General features: G+C 38.5%; 1 protein-coding gene across 10 annotated transcripts in view; it reads left to right on the top strand.

The window, feature by feature from the left end:
• cux1a (cut-like homeobox 1a) overlaps window positions 1-16,493 on the top strand; it is a 118,401-nt gene that overhangs the window by 89,343 nt on the left and 12,565 nt on the right. For 4 of the 10 annotated variants that reach the window (XM_052567396.1, XM_052567402.1, XM_052567395.1 and 1 more), the window contains exons 15-21: window positions 1,191-1,919; window positions 5,238-5,318; window positions 6,398-6,499; window positions 7,322-7,408; window positions 8,878-9,326; window positions 10,437-10,769; window positions 11,016-11,175. In XM_052567396.1, coding sequence (XP_052423356.1) covers window positions 1,191-1,919; window positions 5,238-5,318; window positions 6,398-6,499; window positions 7,322-7,408; window positions 8,878-9,326; window positions 10,437-10,769; window positions 11,016-11,175 — 1,941 coding nt within the window. The remainder of the gene's footprint in view (window positions 1-1,190; window positions 1,920-5,237; window positions 5,319-6,397; window positions 6,500-7,321; window positions 7,409-8,877; window positions 9,327-10,436; window positions 10,770-11,015; window positions 11,176-16,493) is intronic. The other 6 variants (XM_052567399.1, XM_052567397.1, XM_052567400.1 and 3 more) reach the window with 3 other exon arrangements.

Genomic DNA, 16,493 nt, shown 5'->3' with positions numbered 1-16,493 from the left:
AACGGCCAGCAGAGACCAATGTGATAATTAGACCTGCTCTTTCGACCACGCTCTGTGTGTGTAAGGTTGGAAATGTCATTACAGAACACCTCTGGACAGCCCTTTGGAGATCATACATTTCATTTGCGTTTTAAATGTGACTTTCTATCACAAATTTAGCATTTTTAAACCTGGCATTCGCTGCTGATGGCAGTGTTGGAGAATCATGTGTGATCGTAGCTTGTATCTGTCTCTGACAGCCAACAGAATTCTGTTGCACTAAATATTGATTTTGCCACCATTGTATAAAGTGATGGTATTGTTATGGAAGCGCACACAGCAGAGGTGTTTTGTCATGGCAAAAAGGATAACCGTACTGACACCCACAAGCCCTTGCAGTGAACAGTCCCCACAGCATGAGCAGGTAGCCCACGCACAGTTGCCTGGCCAGATATCTCTGGACATGCCTGCTAGACTACAGACCTCAGAGGAGATCAGTGTTAAACGTCAGCCTGTGGCACACACACACACACACACACACACCACAGATTTCCTTGAAGCGTGGAAAGAAAGTCTATGGCACTTTGCTGCCTAGTTTTTTTTTAAATAACATTTAAATGGACACTTTGAATTTGTCATGGTTTCATTTTTACAATAGGGAAACAGATATAGCTGTGCAATAGATAAAAATGGGTATAGAACCTGTTTTCAATCAGAAATTTCTAGCAAATTTCACAGATAATTATAGTAAAACAGCAAGTAACAAAACATGACATTAAAAAAAAAATTAAAAAAAAAAAAAAAATATATATATATATATATATATATATTATATATATGTTATTCGAAATACAGTCTCTATATATGTGTGTATAAATATATATATATATATATATGGAATTCTGGATTGTAATTGGTCAAAAGACATTCTGTGGTCATGTATTTTTGTAGAATGATTTCTTTGTATAAATTTTGTCTTTTGTTCCAGGTATACTTTCTTTAGTATTACTTTGTGTTCTCAGATTTCAGCATTACGTCTATTTATTAAGTAGCCATGGCATAATGAACAGTAAATTGGCCAGGATCCACCTTCAGGATGGTACAAAATCACCTTGCCAGGATTTTACTGTACATTTATCTCCTAAATATTTTTAGCAGCAGTCTAAATCAGTACCCATGATTTTTCTCATCACCCTTCGTTTGTTCTTCAGGATCTGTGGGGCGGAAAAGTAAAGAAACCACAGTGGAAAACCCTCAGCGTCTTCCTGCCACTCCAGTCCCTACCACACTCCAGGGGTCCCCTCCTCCCCCCTCCCCTCAGCTTTTGATGAGGACGGGCACCGCTACCTCCGAATCTGCTGCCAGTGCCAACGGTACCCACCCTTTCTCTCCCACAGGCATCGGGCCAGACTTCTTTACCCCCGGCATGGCCAGTGTGGGTGCCACGTTCCCCCCGTTGGCTGGCAAAATGGCACTCAACTCACTTCTTCAGAGGCAGCTCATGCAAACCATCTACACCAAAGCCCTCCAGGACCCTTCTCCAAGTTCTGTGCTCTTCGGGCCGCCCCATTACGCTACAACCAACTCTCTCTCCAGCCCCCTACCCCCTCAGTCAGCAGGCAGTCCGGAGGTTAACGGCCTAGCGCCCTCTCCCAGCCAGTCTGAGGGCGCGGGCAGCACGTCGGAAGGGGAGGAAATGGACACGGCTGAGATTGCGCGACAGGTCAAGGAGCAGCTGATCAAACACAACATCGGCCAGCGTGTGTTCGGCCATTATGTGTTGGGTCTGTCCCAAGGCTCGGTCAGTGAGATTCTGGCCCGGCCCAAACCCTGGAGCAAGTTAACAATCCGTGGCAAAGAGCCCTTTCACAAGATGAAGCACTTCCTGTCTGATGAGCAGAACATCCTGGCACTGAGGAGCATCCAGGGCAGGCAGAGAGGTCAGTTACAGAGCTTGAGGAAACAACTTAACCTTGTTATCGCAAATCTCCCAATGCACGTTTATTTTCTCTCACATGTAAGCAATTTAAACATGGGCACACTGACGTTAGCAGTCTTACATTTGGAGTACATATTTCTTAAGAGCAGTCAAATCAGATTCTTTAATAGTCAAATATTTGAAATAACAAGAGAGGGAAGTGATTTGCGATTGCTGTGATCCAGCTGTACTCCTTATAGAAGCTTTTTTTTTTTTTTTTGCCTCAATGTAAAAAAAAAAATACAATTAAATGAGTAATTGTGAACTAAATCTTTAAATAAGAACTAAAGTTGCATTTGTGAGATATTAAGTCACATTTCTGAGATATAAAGTTACAATTGTGAGATATGAAATCGTGATTTTAAGGTATGAATTCACAGTTCTGAGGTCGAAGTCGCATTTGTGAGTTGTAAAGTCATGAGATATAAAGTCATTATCGTGAGCTATACAGTTTCATTTGTGAGGTATAAAGTCATGTTTATGAGCTAGGAAGTTGCAATTGTGAGATATAAAGTAACGTTTTTGAGTTATGAAGTATAAAGTGGCAAATTTTAATAAATGAAGTCACATTTGTCGGGTAAAATCTTGCATTTATTAGTTATGAAGTCATTTGTAAGGTAAAAATCACATTTCTAAGGTATGAAATCTTATTAGTGAGGTATAAAGTCACGATAATGTAAAATGAAGTCAAGTGATTGAGATAAAGAAGCATTTTTTTGTGTGGTGGTTGCATTTATGAGATAGGAAGTCACGTTTGTGAGGTAAAAACTGGAAAGTAACAGTCTTAATTATGATAAATAATTTTACATTTGAGCTATAAAGTTATATTTGTGAGTAAAAAGAGTTGCATTTGTGAGGTAAAGTTTCAATTACATGGTATACATTCGCATTTTTGAGGTAAAGAGTTTCAAATATGAGAAAAGTAGTCACATTTCTGAGGCAAAAGTCACATTTATGAGGTAAAACTAGCATTTCTAAGGTATGAAATAACTGAATGCAGTGTTGTGAAATGAAGTCACATTTGTGAGGTATAAAAATTTGTACTTCATTTTTGTGAAGTAGTTAATATGATAAGATGATGTTATGAACATGACAAGTCATGTTTGTGAGGTAAAATCTGGCAAGTAAAAGTAAATTATGAGGTATAATTTCACATTTGTGGGGTAAAAAAAGGGGGAATTTTGTTATAAATTTGCATTTCTGAGGTATAGAGTTTCATTTAAGAGAAAAATAGTTGAATTTCTGAGGTAAAAAAAATCTAATTTGTGAGGTAAGAAGTCACAATAGTCAGGTATGAAGTCGCTGTTACCTTATTATTATTTCATTTTATTTTTTACTGTAGGCAAAAACAGGGTTACATGATTCCCTTCCGATAAGCTTTAGGCTGAACTAACCCTTTCATCCACTATGGCACACACAACCTTTAAGATTAAGAGTTTTCATATAACTACATGAAGCCCATAAAGACTAGAGACTAGAGTCTGACGGAAACACTGTCAGTACTCAGTAGGCACAGGAGGCGTGTTGATTAGAGCTAAACTTCAGCAGTCTACCCTTTCTTTCATTTCGGTTTCAGCCTACAGGTAAAGAGGAAGTTCAGAGCGGTTTGCGAGCATAATGTTTTGCCTCAAGTCTGTGCTTCACAGCTAGAGCGAACAAATCAAGGCCAAGCCCAGCGTGAGCGAGAGTACTTGCATATGAGGGCAGTTGGCTGCAAATCCTTGAAGCCGTGTTGAGCTGAGTCTAAGTTTGTTCAGTCTGGCTGTGAGGCAGTAGTTTTGAAACCGAGCCGGAGCTGAAAAAGGCTGACTGTGCTGCCCATGCGTCTGCACACAGGTTTGGAACGTCTTCAAGGGAGTCTGGTCTGGCTGTCTGCCTCCATAGCGTCGGCTTGTGGTCTCCCATGGGAGTATGAACTTTGTAAAAACCTTAAAACCCATTCATTCACATCAAAGACCTGGGATAAAGGAGCACATTAACGTTGAAATAATCGCTCGAGTGAGTTCTGCACGGTGCAGGTGGCTTTCTTTGGGGTCAGACTAGGTCGATTTGTGTTTAAGCTGAACAAACTACCATTCAAAGGATATTTACATGTATCTGTCCATGTAAAGGAATTACTTTGGATTAGTTTTACTAAGTGCTCTCAGAATTGACTGTGTAGACATTCTGACAACCATTTAAGATCAGGGCTCAACAATAAGGATTTCTTAGCAATGCATATTATATGCTTTAGAAAAGGAATATATGCATTTCTTTTCACAGGAATACATTTGTTTTTTTAATTTAAAAAATATAATTTATAATTTACCCCAAAATGATTTTTTTTTTTGCGTTTCAGAAAAAAGTCTATATTTTTTTTTACATTTTATGTTTATTTGTATTATATTGTAAATTATATTCTTATTGTTTGTGGCTGTAATGTCTATTTTTCTTGTTTTTGCAAATAAGTTTCCCCAATGGGGGACATAACATTTTATGCTACTATATGTATATTTTAAAAAGGGTTAAACTTTACTTAAAGCCTTTATGTATAACGCATTATAAAAGTAGTTTTAATGCATTAATTATGCCTTGTAACACACCTTATAATGCATTGCACAATCACAAAAATCATCAATTCATTGTTACACTATGGATTTTAAGTTCAGTTATAATTCTTGATGACAAGATGTATTACAACGCACATAATGATTAATTAGAATGCATTATACCCTTAAAAACCCTTTATAAAGCATTATACATAAAGGCTATAAGAAAAGTGTTACCTTAATTTAAATTAAAATGATCTATAAAAAAAAAAAAATCTGAAAAGCAGAAAAATATGCAAGTTATTTATCATTAAACCAAAAAATATAAATATCTTTTGGTAAAGATTTCAGGCGTTTTTTAACTTGCGAAATTGCTGGAAATTGTACAGCTACAATGTAACTCTGAAAGCTATGGATTTATTAGTACTTTTGGAAAATGATTGTGATAAAGGCTAGTCATTCTCTCGCAAATACACCAAAACATCATCTGTGCTAGCTATTATTAGCTAAATAACGTTAACATCTAAATCAGCAAAATTCAAATTCCAAGGTGTTTGCTCGTCAGCGAATGCAAGATACACTGATGCCGCTGAGGCTGTAAGACAGGTGACATTTCTGACCTAAAAAAGAAATGTTTTGTATAGAAAAGTCATTCTTATTGTTGAGCCCTGGAGATGATTGGACAATTGACAGCAGAAGTTTAGGGCTTGGTCTTACTTTATTTCTATCTTCCGCCACTTGTTTTCCAACAGAGAACCCAGGCCAGAACCTGAACAGAGTGTTTCAGGATGTTCCGAAGCGAAGGACCGGCTCGGAAGGCTCCACGCGGCCAGGTCTGTCTCACGCCTTCCCTCTCGTGTTACGGGTTTCTGGAGTGTCAGATCCGCAGTGTGTCTGTATGTTTTTGTTGTGCTGGTCTGTTTCTTCTCAATCTCTGGCCTGGAATCTGTTGCATAACAAGTGAGTGAGACAGACAGGGCTGGAAGAGGTGTGACTGGAACTTAAAAAGATCTCGTTCGGACTGTCGGAAGACAGATGTTTATAATAATTGCTACACCTTCGACAGCATAGATTAGTTTCAAACTGTGGAAAAAACTCTTGTGTCAGGGTTATCAAGCCTAAACCTATGTAACTTTCCATCACGGAGGTCCTTGAGAAGTCTGTCGTGTTATTTCGTGGTCAGCTTGTGTGTTTATGTGTGTGTGTGTGTGTGTGTGGCAGAATCTTTCAGGCAGATCTGCAGTGCCACCACATTACAACTGGTGGTTGAGTCTCCCCCAGGGCGGCGCTGTGGGTGGCTAGCCACCCCTGTGTGTGTGAGAGAGAGCATTACTTCCACCTCACACACACGTCCAGCTGCTCTTCTCACACACCAGTGACTCTGACCTTGCCCTGCTGCCCACTACTCGCTGGGTGCTTTCCCCTCCGCCACTTTTTCTTTCTCTCTCTTTCCATATTTATTATTATTGCACCAGCCCGTCTGATGATACTTCCACACAAGCTCTGTTGTTTCTCATGGATTGTATCCAAATTGCACCGTATCTTTGTTGTGGAGGACAGGAAAAGGTTTCAGTCGTTGCACAGGAAGTGCAGCTGTAGCCACGGGCAGGTGCTGATACACACAATATTATAGACAAGAAAACGATTGCTAATGTTTTTTTAGTTTTGTGCCAGTGAGTTTGGTTGCAGGATTGCAATTCCCTGAAATAAAAAAATGTCAGGCTTATTTTAGCATATCAGGTAGTTTGTTGTTTAGAATAAGCTTGCGTTTGCATCTGTTTGAACTCTTGCTTTGTCATGCAGAAATAGCCATATTTTTGCCATTATCAGTCTAAAAGAAAGTGTATTGTGCTCCAGATTGTTACACATGACGTGTCACTCACAGCTACATGTCCTTCTCGTGTCTTCCCAGGTAACATCACCACACGGATCCGCGCACCTGAGACCGGCTCCGATGAAGCCATCAAGTCCATCTTGGAGCAGGCCAAGAGAGAGTTACAAGTGCAGAAAGCAGGTGAGTCTTTTTCTGTCATCAGGTAATCAAGGAAGGATCAAGGCACATGTGTTTTCCACCTTCCCACAATCAGTTGTCACTTCCTGTAGGATTGGACTCAATCATTCTTTCATTCACTTTTTCTAAATGAGTCAAGTTTTCTATTGTAGAATTGATTGTGGTGTCATCATACTAACATGGTAAACTACTGTTCAAGAGTTTTTTTTTATTTTATTTTTTAAGAAATTAATATTTTATTCAGCAAGAATGCATTAAATTGATCAAAAGTGACAGTAAAGACTTCCGTTTCAATTTCAAATAATTTGTTCCTTTTAACTTTATATTTACCAAAGACACTTGAAAAAAATGTATCACATTTTTAACGAAAATATTAAGCCACACAACTGCTTTCAACATTGAAATAAGAAATGTTTCTTGAGCACCAAATCAGCATATTAAAATGATTTCTGATGGATCATGTGACACTGGAGTAGTAATACTGAAAATTCACAGGAATAAATGATATTTTAAGATAGATTCGAGTAGAAAACTCCTGTTTCAAAAATTGCAATAATATTTCACAGTATTACTGTTTTTACCATATTTTTGATCAAATAAATGCAGCATTGGTGAGCATAAGAGACTTCCTACAAAAACATTCAAAAATCTTATTAACCCCAAACTTCTGAATGATGGTGTATGTCCTAAATGATTATATCAGTCAATAACATACTGAGTTATATCCCCTCTGTTTTTGAATGTTGAAATTCCCTCCTTTACCTTTTCCTGTCCAAGCTTGTGTAACGGAATTAAACTAACTCTCTTCCCCACCTGCCACTGCAGACGGTGTGGGGGAGAGGCAACGGCGATCAGGTTACCACAGAGGGTCGGGCAGCTATTTCCAAATATATGCACACAGTCTAAGACTTGGTGAGGTTTTGTGCTGTCTGTTGAAAGTTTTCCCCCCAAGATTTTCCCCCCACGCCAAGAGCGCTACTGCTTCCAATGAACTTCTCACTGTCATAAATCAGTCAGGATTTATGACCGATGTATGTTTTATATATATATATACATCAATAAAAAACCCTGTGTACACGTGTTGAGAAGTCTTTTACGGTCTCACTCACAGAAAACAGACATCTTTGTTTAACTTGAAAATTTGAAACTATAATATATAATATTGATATATCATATGTCATGTTAAACTCCAAATTTATTCTGAAATGTTATTGGGTAGCATAGGGCAGCAATCTCTTATTGGCACCCTTTAAAGGAATAGTTCACCCAAATCAAAACTTCTGTCATCATTTACTCACATTCATGTTTTAGTTTTTCAAACCTGTATGACTTTCAGTCTTCTTGGGAAAACAAGAGATGATGTTTTTTAGAATGTTCAAGCTGCTCTTTTCCATACTATAGAAGTAATTAGGGGCTAAAGCTCAAGCTCAAGCTCCAAAAATTATGAAAAACACCCAAAATGAAAATTTTGTCATTAATCATTTACATCCCATGTCATTCCAAACCCTTCAAGCTTTGTCTTCAACAGAATTGAAGATATTTTGGATGAAAACCAGGAGGCTTGTGACTGTCCCATAGACTGCCAAGTACTCTAACACTGTCAAGGTCCAGAAAAGTATGAAAGACATCGTCAGAATAGTCCATCTGCCATCGGTAGTTCAACCACGCAAATAAAACTAAAATAATGACTTTATTCAACAATTTGTCTTCTCTTTCTTTCTTTCAAATCAAAGCGTAAATATACGTAGAAAACGTATCCTTGTGTCGCAGCTGACATAGAAGATCGTACGCTGCCTGCGTGCAGCTCAGATTCACCAAAATGGCAGCACGCTGATGATGAGTTAAACAGAGGAGACAAATTGTTGAATAAAGTCATTATTTTTGTTTTATTCGCATACAAAAAGTATTGTCGTTGCTTCATAACGTTGCAGTTCTGGACCTTGACTGAGCATATTACTTGGCAGTCTATGGGACAGTCACAAGCCTCCTGGTTTCATCCAAAATATCTTAAATTGTGTTCCGAAGACGAACGAAGCTTTTACGGGTTTGGAAAAACATGGAGTTAAGTGATTAATGACAACATTTTCATTTTGGGGTGGAGTTTCCCTTGCATAAAGACCAAAATTGAGTGTTTCTTGTACTCTTTTGTTCTTTTGGTCACTGTATCTTTTTATTTTCATAACTTCTGTTACAAAATTTTTCAATGTTCCACTTAAGAAAGTTTGTAAAGGGTTTGGAAAACATGAGGGTTAAGTAAATAATACTAGAGTTTTTATTTTTCTGTAAGCTATTCCTTTAAGTTCCTCTTTTTTGAGTAATAATGTGGTGGTGTATTGGTGAAACAGATTGTGACCACTTACTTGTTCTCTTCTGTTCTGCAGTTGAGAGTTCTCAGCCTCCGTCCTCCTCCAGCAACTCCGACGAGAACATTCGTTCCATCCTTGAGCAGGCTCGGAGGGAGATGGAGGCCCAGCAGGTGGCTCTGGAGCCCGTACTGAAGGCCAGCTCTATGGCCCCGACCGATCTCTCACTCCTGGGCTCCTCGCTCTCCACCCTCCCCTACACCCCTATTACTCAGTCTCTGAAGAAGCCCTCCACCTCTCCTCTCTTGGACTTCCACAGTGGGGTGAAGAAGGAGATGGGTGAGGTGGCCGTCTCAGATGTGGGGGTGGATGGAGTGCACAAGCTCGGACGTCTCTCTGAGAGTGGAGGAGGTTTAGGTGGGGGTTCTTGGAGGGAGCACTGGTGGAGCACAGGTCTCTCTGAGCGTCGTGGAACCGGGCAGCCCTCTGTTAGTGAAGACGCCCACAGCCAAGAGGATAGCAAGGAGGTATAGTGCATTGTTAATAGTGCTGCAGGATAAATCAAAATGAAAATAAATGTTGAACTCTGGATGTTTTTTTATTATTTTTTTAATTGACTAATTTATCAAATTATTAATTTATTTTTACACAATTTTTCTGTGGACCCTTAGCACACCCTTAGGACACCCTGCAAATAAACCCTGCCCTTGCAACTGCACAGCAATATCTTTGCAACCACCATAACATCTGTATTGCATACAGAGAATACCATTGCATTCACAAGCTCTGTATTTACTTTACATTAGTCAGAATAGTCTCACCTAGTGGTGCACGATAATTCGAAATTAGCGAAATATCGCAAATGTAAATATTGCAATATGCACATCACAATGGCATGTGATATCGGAATTAATTTAATAATAGACTACTTCAAAACATTGTGAAAATATGTCCTTTCTGACGGCGTGTGATCCCCTTCAGTTTTCTTTTGGGCCTTATTGCACTCACATGGTCAAATACACACAGAGTTATGTCAAAATACCTAAGCGCAGTCGGTTACGTCTTAAGAAAATTTGAATGGTTGGGAAAGAAATCGTAATCAAAGCAACAGGATCCGAGCAACCTAATACAGTAAACCTGCAGCTGTCTGTTAAACAAAAAAAAGACTTGACTGAATAAACTTTGTAGCTTTATAATGAATCTATGTATATTTAATTCATGTGAAGACCATGCAGTGTTTTAGTTTTACATTTGATTATTCTGTTTCTGTATTGTTTTTTACGTGAACAATTATATCTAATGTAGGCCTACCTGAAAGACTCAAAGTGCTGTTTATTGTGTTATTTTGTTATTGATTTGTTCAATTGTTTGTTCACTTTCAGAAGAATTTTCACATCAAGAAATAATGCGAAACATATATTGACTATAGAATTTTTCATATATGTGATCTAAATTGATTTCACACACTTAAAGCAATATCGTATCGCATAACGATTATTGCATTATTGAACAAGGTATCACATATTGGATTTTTCTTCAAAAGTCACACCCTAGAATAGCCCACTTCTTCCTCTTTAAGCCACATGCAGTTTCCTTATACGGCTAACCCCAACTTTATTACTATTTGCCCCCACCAGAAGCTCCCTCGGCTGGGCAGCACTGCGCCTGTGGCTCCTGCTTCCTCTCTGGATTACTGGAAAGACTGGCCCAGCTCTGAGTCCCCTTACTCCCAGAGCTCAGAGCTGAGTCTGCAGATGCCCAGCGGCAGCGAGACGCCTCAGAGCAGCCCACTGCCTTCCTCCTCGCCTTTACTGTCCCTCCCCAAAGTCGCCAAACCCGTGGTGCCCCCGCTCACACCCGAGCAGTACGAGTACTACATGTACCAGGAAGTGGACACTGTCGATCTCACACAGCAGGTCAAAGACAAACTAGCCAAGAATGGCATCTGCCAGCGGATCTTTGGCGAGAAGGTCAGTGCTTTCCCCATCAGATACGCTTCCATCAATTACCCACCCGTGGTTCTCCTAAGTAACAATTTGAGCGAGTGTGTGTCGGTTTCGTTTTTATACTCCATGCAAATGTATGAGTTTGTAATAGCAGCTGCATCTTTCTTCTTATTGCATCATGAAATATCTTCATATTTGTTTCAGGGCTGTTTTTCTCTGAAACTGATGTACCATATCTCCTGTGTGTGTGTGTTTGTGCGTGGATTGCAGGTGCTGGGCCTCTCTCAGGGGAGCGTGAGCGACATGCTCTCTCGGCCGAAGCACTGGAGCAAGCTCACGCAGAAAGGAAGAGAGCCGTTTATACGCATGCAGTTATGGCTGAACGGAGAGCTGGGCCAGGCACTGCTGCCAATGCCTGGACAGACACAAGGTAACAGTCTGATAGTGTTTAGCATCACAGACGTCACTGTAGTTTTATCTATACAGAAAAACGTGCACAGTGGCTCAAAACGGATGTGAAAGAGCTTCTCATTTCTGATGTGGCTTTGGTTTCTCGGTTTCACTCCTCACATCCTGAGCTGCCATCAAAGCCACCATTCATTCGGCTTTCTTATCATTTGGCATGGGCGTTTGAGAATGCAGAACTCTCCGATCACATCCGCTTCTCGCCAAAATTAGATTTCTCTAGAATATCTAAACCTGAAAATATCACAGGAATGAAGCAAGCTGCCTGGTCTCTAATGTCAAGATCACCCATTTTTTACTTTTTTTTTTTTTTTTGATGAATATCTTGTTTCATTCTGACTTTAATGGATGGCTTATAATATTTGTCTGATTAATATAGTGCGCTCTGAGATGCAGTTTTAAAAAAGTAAAGAAAAAAACAGCATTTCCTGAAAATGCTAACGGCTGGATTCCTTTAATGGTTTGACTGATACTGGTTTTAGCCTGGCTTGAATAAAAAAAAACCGAGGATAAACCTTCAGTAGTTCAGCCAGCTGTTCCTCACTCGGCCTTGTGGTGGGAGAATTTAAATTACTCATGACTAAATGGATACAGGATCATACTATTGACCCACTTTTAATGTGCAGTCATTATCTTAGGACAACAACGCGTTCTGGTGATCGATCTCAGATGTTTATTAAAGTGCCATATAATTATTAGCACTATGAACTACTGTTTAGTTTGCACTGTGAGATGTGAATATCTTAAACTGTGAGTTATGGATGTAAAAATCGAGTTATTATTTTGCAGTTCAAAGCCTTTTTAAACCCCGTTATGCCGTTTATTAGCAGTCATCAATTTTTTTAATATTTCCATTGACCTGGATTTCAAGGAAAGGCATAGGGGGGTTGGGTTAAATCGTTGCAGCGTGGTTGGGGAGGGGGGTTTGTCTCACAGGGGCCATCCAGAAAAGGCCCCCTGGGCTCTCTCAAGGGCCTCCTTGAGCTGTTGTAATCAATTAGCCCATCAGCGCCAGGATATATGATAATTACCCGCCTCTCCACCTCTGTGACTGGCTGCCGAGCGCACCATCATGCTCCAGTGGCTGATTAATATGCAAATAATCAGCCGATGGAATGATAAATGGGAGTCAAGTTGTGCGTGTGAGTGCGAGGCCGATTATGATGAATAGCACTTGCTCGCTGTCCTACTTAAAGAAGCCTTTCTCTGTCATTTTTACCACAAATTAAGCCGAGTAATATATACATTATAGCAATGAGTTCAACTGGAGAAGCAATAGGTGGTTATAAAAAGAAATAGGAGACAGTCAACTTTGGAAACGAGGCTGTTAGCTTAAACAGAAATGTAAATGTCACACCATTTTCTTGTTTAATCCAAACCATGAAGAATTTAAATGGACTTTGTGATATTATGATGGTTTTTAAACACACACAGAGACAAAAACGCAAGATTATTGTCATTTCAAGTGATTTCAAATGTGATTTTTTTTGTTTTTTATATTTAATTATATTATATTGTAAAATTATAATTATAACATTTTGATAATTTTAATGCGTTCTTTTAGAATAAAAGTATTATTTACAAAAAATCACTGATATACATTTTTGAACCATAATGTTTTATATTATATTATATTATATTAAAAAAACAGTTTTTTATTTTTATTATGTAGATATGTTATGTGTGTGTGTGTGTGTGTGTGTGTGTGTATATATATATATATATACATATTTTTTTTTTTTTTTTTTTTTTTTTATTAACTATATTAAACTGGGAATCGGGATATATGTTTGCACATACATTCATGCGGTGACGTGCCAGTGTGGATAGTTGGGGAGAAAGTGTATTTAAATGAACTGGCCAGGCTTGACCGATTTGGTAGATAATCTGAACAGCAGGCACCATAATGGCCCGAGCTTTAGACGTCTGTAATGGGTTTATTTCTTCCAGCTGCCCTGTTCTGTGCCTCACAGCTTTCAGCATGGAGCACTTAGCACTGAGCTAATGCACCTCAGCAACAAAAAAAAACTGCAAATGGTGGCAGGGCACAGGAAAGAGCCCGATCAGGATTTACAGTAAAACCGAATGTTTTTGATGACTTTGATTTAGGTCAACTTTCTGATATATGCTGATTTATAGAAAGAAGGGAGACGGTTATTGCTTAAAAAACAAAATGAATATTTCACTCTGTAATGAAATGTGTAATTTAGTCACCCTCATGTTGGTCCAAACCAGTATGACACACTTTCTTTCGTCTTCACTCCACATTCACTGTAACTGCACAGAAAATCATTACGCTCTTCAAAATTTTACTGTAAAGGAATTGAAGAAAGAAAGTCATACAGTCATGCAATGACAGTAGGCTTAGGAAATGGTCATTTTTCAGTTTTTGAGTGAACAGTCTCTTTCAGAAAAACCATGTAAGAAAATTAAAGGGAAAAAGCAACTCTAAAGGTTAAAAAAGCCTAAAAGCTTAAATAGATAGATGTTACAGCACCACACAAGGTTCTTCCTGTTCGCTGTCTGTTGTCCTCTAGCAAGTGTCCTGTATTATTGCCTGTCCTTACTGACCCTCATTAGGACGACACACTCAGCCAGGCTAAAACAAGCTCTCCTCCAGGGTGTGTGTGTGTATGTATGTGTATGCATAGGTGTGTGTGTGTGAGTTGAAGAGCAATCCATGACCCCTCATCAGTCTCTGCAGATCCTCTCCTCTGAATGTCAGTCCGTCCTTGCGATCGTCCAATCAAAAGCCAGTTAAGATTAGACTGTGCTGTAGTTTAGCAAAGCCTCGATCAGATGTTTTAGGACCCATTCAGTTTAAACCTGTTGTTGCATGTATGTGGCGCAATCCCAACCCGATTCAAAATTAGGGCCGAAAAGATATTTATTTTTTCATGTTTTTAAAAGAAATCTCACCTGCATTTATTTGATCAAAAATTCACTAAAAAACGTAATATTGTAAAATATAATTACTTAAAAAAATAACTTTATGGTCTCTTTACGTTCACTTTTGATCAATTGAATGCGTCCTTGCTGAATAAAAGTATTGATTTCTTTCAAATCTATGCTGTAGTTTGAGGTTCGAGCACGTCCCAATCTGATATTTTCAGACCTGTTCGATTTAAAACTGTTGTTCGTATGAGACTCAATCCCATCGTGCATCAAAATTAGGGCTGGACAGATGTAGGCTTTCACGTTTGTGCCGCTTATTCCGGCTCTGTGTGTGTGCTCGGCCACATGCGTAGCTGCATTAACCAGCTGTGTGTCCAGATGTGGCCACCCCTCCCGTCCTCTTTATCACACGCATACTCACTGGTTACTTGCAGCATGTCACGCAGGAACATCCTGTCATTCCCGCTCGTGTCCCTAAAACACCTCCTACCTCCCTCGCTCCCCTCCCACACACACACACACACACACACACAGACCATGCCGCCAGTCAAACTGTCACCAGGCTGTGCGTGGTCTTGCTGCAGATCTGATATGACTGCCTGCTCCCCGCCTTGAGCGCACTGCTCTCTGTTTGCTGTGTCCCCCAGCTCGGCAGGCAGCTAATCCAAACTGACGCTCCCTCCCGATGCTCTCTTCACCACCAGCACTGCACTGCGCTGCCACAGCCAACGAATCTGAAATAGAGGGGTAGAGGAAGATGGGAAACGAAAGGGAACAATATTAGAGAGAGTGTTGGGTGCTTGATGTATGCATATTAAAGGAATAATAATTTACTTCAAATGAAAATTCGGTCATTATTTAATAGCCCTTATGTCGCTGCAAACATGTATGGCTTTCTATTTTCCTTTAAACACAAATTGTATACTTAGTTTCTTACCTTTTTTGTTAGTTTGTGGATGAGATTACAATTTAAGATCTCACATTTCTAGATTTTTTTCGTCGTCTTTTTAAAAATATTTCTCAGGGTTGTACTTGTAAGATGATACAATTATATATAAAATATAAAATTTAAATAATGTAAATGAAAACACTTTAATTAAAAATGTAAATATAAAAATAAAAGATGCATTTTTCTTGTGCAAAAACAATGAGAAACTCATTTAGGGTGACATCATCAAAATACATGATTGTACATGTACACAATATATAAAAAATGAGCAAATGAAACTATGACGGAGGGAAAGATTTTAAAACCATGCACTCTTCTGCTCTCTAAGGCTGCATTTATACAGTGAAAATATAGTACAAAGCTTACGTATAAAAAATTTCAAAATTATAAAGAACAGTTTTAAATTTTAATGTATTTTAAAATGTAATTATTTCTGTGATTAATTCCTTTTCTTTCTGAAACCATTCTAATATGCTGATTCTGCGGTCAAGAAACATTTCGCATTATCAATAATTATAAAAACAGTTGTACTGCTCAATATTTTTGTGGAATTTTTTTTGGTGTGTTCTTTGATGAATAGAAAGAATAGTTTATCAAAATATTAAAAAATGTTTGCTGCATTGTTAAAATAGGCTACGCTACACGTATAAAGAAAAGTTTTTAGAGAGAAAAAAACATACGTTGCATAGCAAATTAATAAGTTGCATTTTATTAAACACATACCTATGCTATTTTAGTTCCTCTCACTCCGCAACAAATCCTTTCAATTAACAGTAGCCTATTTTATAATGAACAAAAATAAAAAATAGGCCTATAAGAAGTTATAGCAACAGAAACTAAACATGAAACCAATGTTGAGTCTCTCATTCGACACAAAATCAAATGTTTCTTTATTTGCGATGTATTTGAATGCCAAATTATTATTTATTATAGCCTACTTCTCTCTCGTTCCAATATTCTTGTAAAACAAAATGTTTTGCATAACATCACAGCAGTACAGTAATAACACTTAACGGCACATATTTTACTACATATTTAAACTGAGCAGTGTGGGGGTTTTTTTCTTCATATGTTTGACTGACTGTATTTTATTATGATAAAGAACAGGCTGCATTGTCAAAGTAGCAAAGCGTAACTGTGCACGCATGCAGCGCCAGCGCAATCACTTGAGCTTTTCCTTCTAAGAGTGGAAGCAACTTCTCCATTAAGTCATAAAGATAATCGGAATTGTAAACAATTTGCCTTTATTTGTTTACATTCACAATAAAAACAAATCTTTGTACGTAAAAGAAGCCTAAAGAAAAATAGGATGCTGCTTTCTGCCATCTGGTTTCCTTTCACGCAGCTCAAAAAACTCTGCGTTTTTCATTCGTTTTCAGAATTTATTATTCAAATAAAAATATATTTCTTGTATAGGCCTATTTATTCTCTATATATAA

This window comes from Carassius gibelio, chromosome B10 (genome assembly GCF_023724105.1).
Source record: "Carassius gibelio isolate Cgi1373 ecotype wild population from Czech Republic chromosome B10, carGib1.2-hapl.c, whole genome shotgun sequence".
Classification (NCBI taxonomy): domain Eukaryota; kingdom Metazoa; phylum Chordata; class Actinopteri; order Cypriniformes; family Cyprinidae; genus Carassius; species Carassius gibelio.
Note: the sequence above shows the minus strand (reverse complement) of the source record. Positions and strands in the feature narration are given on the sequence as shown.